Here is a 7966-nt window from a genome sequence, read left to right as displayed (position 1 = left end):
TTTTTGGTATCTTTAGATATAGATGTACTTGGTTTGTAAAACCAAAACCAACAAATGTTCTTTATGTTCATTGAAAAATTATGTTGTTAGAACTAATAACCTATTGTACTAGTAGTTAAACTAGAAAGCTACAAAAATTAGATTAATACTGTCAAAACTCTTATACCAGAAAATAGTGTGGGTTTTAGACTCTTCAAAAATGAAATGAAAATTTAAATAAGCTCTAACTATATAAAGTCTTCTGTAATCTCAATTAATATACAGTGGGATAGCTATACATACATTTACCATTGTCCTTCAATTTTTAAGTACCACTCTTCCAGATCCATTTTGGTTGGAAGATTATTCCTAATTCCACAGGTTGACTTAATGGCACACACTGACTGTAAATAAGTATTCTTAAAAAAAAATTAAAATTAAAAATTAAAAAAAATGTTCTTTTAGCTAACTGCTACCCCACATTTCAGTACTTAATCTTCTGAGCCAGCTCACAATTTTTAATCAACTGTAGCACCTGAACTAAGACTTTAAACATATGCAAGTAGTCTTTTTGGCTATACTTTCACACACTTAATGAGCACTGTGTGGATATGCCTTTGGCCAAACAAAGCAGTAAGAAACTGTATTTGTTTGAAAACCAGTGTCTTACTATCCACACAGATGCCATCTACTTTAAGCTCAGGTAACATTTGTGACACAAACTGAGTGGTTTTGTTGCTGATCTTTACTTAGAGTAAGGAAACTACCACAAAACTCAATTTTGCAACTCTTTCTGCAGCAGGCTTACCATGAACGCACTTGTGTGGCACGCAAAAAGCTGCTGCTGATGCAGAGGGTTGACCAATGTACAGGGGGGTTGTAGGAATTCGATTGCTTAAGCAAAGGTATTGTCTGTACCTATCATGCCTACTAAGCAGAACAAAAGCACTAGCTATTGATAAGGAAAAGCAGACACCTGATTCTACTGATAAGCACCTATTGATAGGGAAAAGCAGACCCCTGAATCTACTGTTAAGGGGGAGAAGCAGATGGTTGATGGCTGGGACCAAACCCGAAGGCCGTACGTGAAGACTAAAAGGTGAAAAGTTCAAGAAGAGGAAGACTCATTTACTTCATCTTGAAGACCCCTACCCATGACCAGAGGGGGCACTGCGCAGGCGCAAAGGACCTTCTAGCTCACTGTAATACGAAGCGGGGCTAGGACATGAATATGTATAGGCGTATGGTGCAACCTTATAAATGTAGAGGGAAACAACACTGGGGCACGCGTGACTTTTGGAGGACCAATCCCCCGTGCGTCTTCAGCTGAATAAAGCATACCTACTTTACAACTTTAACGAAGTTGTGGAGTCTATTCCGCTATCACTGCTGCACTTCATTTAAAAAGAGCTGCCCACAACCATTTATGGAGAATACAAAGGCTTTACAGCTTGGCCATTATAAATTTAAATACAGTGTTGAGCAAAGTTACCATTATATATTTGCTTCAACATATTCAATGTGTTTCAGTAAGATGTTTAATTATAAATCTATATGAAAAATAGTTATAAAATATAGTCTTTCCTGTATGGTAGTCCTTCAGCACTTAAAACAAAACAAACAAAAAACCAACCAAAAAAACCCGACCAACTTTTGAAAGTAAAGGCAATGGAAATATACATGTTTTTAAAAGCATTTCTACATCACAGTTTTGGGCTGCTTCCTGTATATCAAACAAGCATATTGGTCATATTTGCTCAGCTCTCTGTAAATCAGAATTCAAGACTTGGCATATCTCACCCAAACCCCCTCAGTTCCATATTTAATGAGATAAACAGGATATAACCAATACACAATTGTGAAACAAAGTACCAGTAATTTATGTTTGGCCCTGTGCTGCATTTCCCGTCATGAGAAGTAGTCAGTACTGATGCAGGCAAGATGGTCTGCGTTCATGCTTCCCTGGGAAAGTTTTAAAGCCCTTATTCATTTGTTTTTGCTGGGAAGCCTGCTGTGACTGCTGCTGCTGCTGTACATAAGCAAAGTTAGAGGAAAGCCCTGCTGCTTGAGCACAGTCATTGGCTGCTGCCCACGTGGGTGTCTGCAGGATATGCATGGTGTCGCTCCACTGGTTGATAGGGCTGCTCATGGGATACAAAGGTGTATTCTGACTGGGTAGCGTGTTCATGACAGAGGATGGATGTTGCCAGGGTGCCTTGGGAGGCCAGGTCTTGGTCTTCTTATCCTGAGAAAACATTAGTTGTGCTTGAGATTTGTGGGGTTTTGGTTTGGGGTTTGTTTGTTTGTTCCAATAATAAAACACTTCTTTGTGACAATACTTAACACATCACCCTATTCCTTCCTGAAGACATTTTCAGAAGATAAATTTATGTTTGAAAGCAGAATTGATACATAGATAAAGCACTACCAATTCTTAAAATACCTGCCTAATGAGAAACCTTTTTATTTATTTGACACATAGTAGCTCTGTTCAAAGTCAAGATTTCTAACAAGACAGGTAATAAATCTACTGGTATTTCAGTTTTCTCTGCACAAACAATTAAAATTGACTGCTGCCTCTTAGCTTAACTCAAATTTTAAATTTAAACTTGGTAACTTTGATAAAAGCATCTAGTACTACTTGTCTACTGGTGGTTTAGGTTTTAGCTAAGCTATCTGGAGATACAGATGCTACTCCAGTTGTCAGGCTAGTGTAAACCACCCCAAAATGCAAATAAGAAAAATGACTAAGCAAACCCATTCTTAGCTTACCTGATTGCGGTCATCTGCTGCAGAAAGAAGAGTTGCTGATGGTAATGCACTAGGTACCTGCTCGCCACTACTGTGTTTTCTGCCCAGAAAGACAGTAACATTAATTATGTTATTTATTTTTTAAATGAATCAACCCATTAATCTGCCACTGGCACATACCGTTCTGCAGCTTCATTATGTCATACTTCACAGCCTAGGATGTGTAATGATATTTAGTCTTGTTTCATATCTGCTCAGTCCAGGTAGGAGAAGCAAAGCAGAAAGAAATTCATTACTGAATACTGTCAGAGGCTGGACAGTGCAGTAGTTCTTTGAGCTACAGCTTCAGCAACACACACACATTTAAAGAGGTGAAAGGAAGATGGGCTAAGCTTTTGCCCACTTTGAAGAAATTTAACAGGAAGAAATTTAACAGAAAGAAATAAATTGCCTTTTTTCTATCTGCTCTCATTTTCTGTGTGTTTGGGGTGTTTGTTTTGTTGGGTGTTTTGGGTTTTTTTTCCATATCTTTTCTGAAATAACTTTACAGACAAAATGTCCTGGTTTAAGTGCAGCCGGTAACTCAGAACCACACAGCTGCTCACTCACTCCCCCCCTTCCTCCACCTACTCCTGGAGGAATGGGGAGGAGAATTCAAAGAATGTAACTCCCATGGATTAAGAGCAGTCCAGTAACTAAAGTGTAACACGTAACCACTACTGCTACCACCAATAATAATGATAAGGGAAATAACAAGGGAAGAGAATACAACTGCTCACCACCCGCCGACCGATACCCAGCCCGACTCAAGCAGCGATCTAGCCCTTCTGGGTAAGTGCCCCCAGTTTGCATACTGGGCATGACGTGCTGTGGTATAGAATACCTCTTTGGCTAGTTTGGGTCAGGTGTCCTGTCTCTGCTTCCTCCTGGCTTCCCCTCCTCCCTGGCAGAACATGAGACTCAGAAAGTCCTTGGTCAGAGTAAACATTACTTAGCAACAACTAAAAACACTGATGTTATCAGCATTGTTCCTAAGCTGAAAGTGAAAATCACAGCACTGCACCACCTACTATGAAGAAGAAAAATTAGTGCTATAGCTGAACCCAGGCCATAAGAACAGTCCAGTAACTAAGGTAGAATGCAAAACTGCTACCGCTACTGCTAATAATAGTAATGATGATAGGGGAAATAACAAGGGGAGAGATTATCAAACCAAAAAGGGAAGGGAAAAAAAACACAATAAACCCAAGTGATGCACAGTACAATTGCTTACCACCTGCCAACCGATACCCAGCCCGACACAAGCACCTATCTGCCCTTTTTTGGTGATTCCCCCCAGTTTATATACTGGGCATGATGTGCTGTGGTATGGAATACCCCTTTGGCTAGTTTGGGTCAAGTTTCCTGTCTGCTTCTACCCAGCTTCCTGTGCCCCTCCTCACTGGCAGAGCATGAGAGATGGTAAAATCTTTGACTGGGATAAGCATTACTTAGCAACAAGTAAACCACTGGTGTGTTATCAGCATTGTTCTCAGAATAAAGCTGACACACAGCACTGCACCAGCTACTAAGAAGGAGAAAAACAACTGTTACAGCTGAACCCAGGACAGTATCTGAATTTCTGTTGCATTTTCATTCTTTATTGGTATTCTGAAGAGTTTATACACAGCAAGTTAATGCTCAGTGGTAACATTTAGCATCCTGATTTTGTGCCATTGATGCTCATAAACTGAGATTTTTTTTTTGTAATAAAAATAACCAAAAAACTACCCTTGTTTATCTCAGAAATTTTTTTCACAATTTGGCTGCTTTAATCTGTTCCTTTTTCACTCTTAATTTATAAATGTTTGCATTTTTAAATATTCCCCCAGCTTCCACATAATGTGTATACTCTTTAAGTGTTTAGATGAAAAGAGATTAGCAATGCTTTTTTTTTTTTTTTCACCCTGTTTCCTTCATTCAATGAATACATCTTGTTGAATCATGTTTTCAGTGTATCCTGCTGCTTGTTTGTTATTTTGGTTGGGTTTTTTTTTAATGGACATTGAAGAAAATGCAGTAGCTTGTAGTCCTTCCTTCTAAACAGTTTCCCTGACTTCAAAAAGCCTTACACAGGCTGATCTGAGATTGGGTTAGATGACCTCTCCTGTTGCCCCTTCCAACCTGAATGACTTCGTGATTTGATAATCTTTGTGGGGTTTTTTGTTTCTTGTAGTCTTGAATACTATAAACTCCTGTGAAGTCAAAATTTAGGAAATAAATACATGATCAACATGTTTGATTCCTATAGATGACAGAAAGAGCAAATTAAAGAATTCTGCAACAAAAATATAAAAAGGTCCTCTACTTGCTTTGAGGAAATTATATCAGTGAATTCACAAATCATCTTCATAACCAGAAAGTGTTAGGAGACAGCTTGACGTAACTACATGGCATACTAGAAAAATATCTGATGGTATTAAATAACCAAAACCAAACTACAAAGCAGCCATGGAAGAGCAATGCTAATTGATCAGTATGACTGTTTAGAAAGAGAAGTTGAAGACATCGTGAACCTTTTGGGAGGTGCTTCTGCAATGTTGTGATATAAGTGAAAATGCTGATTTGGAACTGAACTTACATTAATAGCGTCTTTATGGAGTGTTCAGCTGGCTCTCAGCCATTCTGCTCTGAAGTATTGACAACCTGTTGCAGGACTTGCATAGTAGGACATAGTTTGGCAAAATATGGTCAGGTTACAACTTTTTATTCGAAATAATAGATTTTTCATTATTTCCTTAGAATTTAGGTTGCTGCTCAAATGCAAGACCACCTGTACAATAATATCAGTAACTGTGGGGATCACACAGTATCACAGTATCACAGTATGTTAGAGATTGGAAGGGACCTCAAAAGATCATCTGGGGTGGGAAGAAGAATCGAAAGAACATAAATCCCACAGGTTGAAATTCATCTCATTCAGATGCTGTCCCATGTAGTAAGTGCACTGGCTCTTTGTTTGCCCACTGTACGGGTTGCTTTTTGTGCCTCTTGTTTGGTTTTCCCCTTGTGTACAGGAGCAACTAATATTGGCACGAATTAGTCCTCTGGTTTAGCTGAAGTAATTATAACTGTGGTTGGAGTGGCTGCAGTATCTGTTGTTGGGGTTGGTGCAGCCCCTGTTCTTGGGGTTTGAGCAGCACCAGCAGCTGTGCTGTCCTTTGCTGTCAGGGCTTGGGCAGCTGCTGTACTTGTCGCTGGGGTTGGTGTTATTGCTGTACTTGGAGTTGGAGTAGCTGCATTATCTGTAGCTGCTGTACTTGTCACTTGGAGTTGGTGTAGTTGCTGTATTTGGAGTACCTGCGTTGTCTGTTCCTTTGACATCAGATCCAGTGTCCTTTTTTTCCCTTTGAAAATGCTGGATAGTGTTGAACAGGGCTCTGTAAGCATAGGCCAAGCCCCAGCACATTGCCATGATTTGTCCCTCTCTGGTATAACCAGAATGACAATGCACCTCATTTAAGTGTTTTACTAATTTTTCTGGATTTTGCACTTGTTCAGTGGTGAAATTCCAAAGCACTGGAGGGGCCCACTGGCCTAGATACTTGCCCATACTCTCCCACACACTCTTCCACTAATGAATGTCCAGCCTCGGGGAAAATCTCTTGGTCCTTCTATATCGTTGTCTAACCCTAGTCAAGACCCAAACCCGACTCTGCTTAATTTTCGAGTTAAGACGAAAGGGTCGTCGGTTAAACACACTTTGTATGTGTGCCAACATGGTGATTTCCATCACCAGCAGCAGGAAGTTCTCAAGGGTACCCAAAGGCCATCCAACCCCCTTTCTTCCCCTGCTCCCAGAGGGATGGGGAGGAGAATCAAAAGAATGTAACTCCCATGGGTTGAGATAAGTACATTCCATTAACTAAGTATAATGCATAACCACTACTGCTACCACCAATAATAATAATGATAAGGGAAGAGAATACAACCCCTTACCACCCACCGACTGATACCCAGCCCAACCCAAGCAGCAATCTAGCCCTTCCGGGTAACTGCCCCCAATTTATATACTGGGCATGATGTGCTGTGGTACGAAATACCCCTTTGGTTAGTTATGGTCAGGTGTCCTGTCTCTGCTTCCTCCTGGCTTCCCCTCCTCCCTGGCAGATCATGAGACTCAGAAAGTCCTTGGTCAGAGTAAACATTACTTAGCAACAACTAAAAACATTGGTGTTGTTAGCATTGTTCCCAGGCTGAAAGTCAGAAACACAGCAGTGCACCAGCTACTAAGGAAAAAATGATTGCTACTGCTGAACCCAGGACACAAGACAACAGAAACAATTGAGGAAGTGAAACATCTGCTGAAGCACAGTGAATTTACTGAGGAAAAAATGTTCTACCTTTGGTTTAAATTTCTGACTTAATATCAAATAGAAGTCCTTGACACGTGCATTCTGGAAGGGCTTTTTCTCTCTGTTTTGGATTTTGGTTGTTTTGGGTTGGGGTGTGTGTGTGCATTTATTATTATAAACTGTACTCAGTTTAGATAGATAGCCAGTTCAAAGATGATCTGTAACGCCTCAGGAGTTTAGAAAGAAGTGGCATCCATCTGAAGTAGAATCTCTTGGAAAAGGGAAAGTGTCAGATCTTTTCTAAACATGCTGAATTTCAGCTAACAACTGGTTACTTGCATTAGTGCTAGTTTGTATAAGGAGACAGCTACCAATATAATGCAATTTGGGAGCATTAAAGTCAGATACACTGTACGGTGATCCATATCATCAGTGTAGTACACACACAGACATTTTTATAGCTTCATCTAATTAGCAGGGATTCCCTTTGCGTGGCTACTGAAATGAAATCATCAAAAAAAGAATTTTTATGGAGCAATACATTTTGCTTACCTTCTCTGCTTCACAGCAGCAATAAGGTCTGGTCCTGAGAACATGGAGAATAAACTGTCTCCATTAGCTGAGGAGGTCTCATCGCCTGAGCTGGCAGAGTCTCCTTGAGTACCAGACCAGCTATTTGTCACATCACTGTAAGACAAAGAGTTGTATCAGCTGTTATATTTTTAGTGCCTGGTCTAGACTGCATGCCCTAGGAAGTTGTGCTGAATCTTAGTCACTGGTGATACCCGACAGCACAAAGACATTTTGACACTTTGTAAAATGTAAAATTTGTAAACTTAAATTTGTAATAAGTGATCACTTAGAAATGAGAGCATCAACCGCTTTGTCTGTTACAGTCACTT

At 40.0% G+C, this 7966-nt stretch overlaps 1 protein-coding gene across 1 annotated transcript in view; it reads right to left on the bottom strand.

Annotated features, from left to right (window-relative positions):
• Window positions 1-1371: 1371 nt before the first annotated feature.
• The window catches only part of LOC133207443 (granule associated Rac and RHOG effector protein 1-like), a gene marked incomplete at its 5' end in the record, with an annotated part of 32138 nt that continues 25543 nt past the window's right edge, over window positions 1372-7966 (bottom strand). Inside the window, 3 exons of the mRNA XM_061344357.1 lie at window positions 1372-2224; window positions 2752-2830; window positions 7617-7751. Of these exons, the coding sequence (XP_061200341.1) occupies window positions 1901-2224; window positions 2752-2830; window positions 7617-7751 (538 nt within the window). The remainder of the gene's footprint in view (window positions 2225-2751; window positions 2831-7616; window positions 7752-7966) is intronic.

Source organism: Neopsephotus bourkii, unplaced genomic scaffold (assembly GCF_033783945.1).
Source record: "Neopsephotus bourkii isolate Nb327-2 ecotype Australia unplaced genomic scaffold, CSIRO-AGI_Nbou_v1 NB_212, whole genome shotgun sequence".
Taxonomy (NCBI): Eukaryota; Metazoa; Chordata; class Aves; order Psittaciformes; family Psittacidae; genus Neopsephotus; species Neopsephotus bourkii.
The sequence above is the reverse complement of the archived record's forward strand: the minus strand, read 5'-3'. Positions and strand labels throughout refer to the sequence as shown.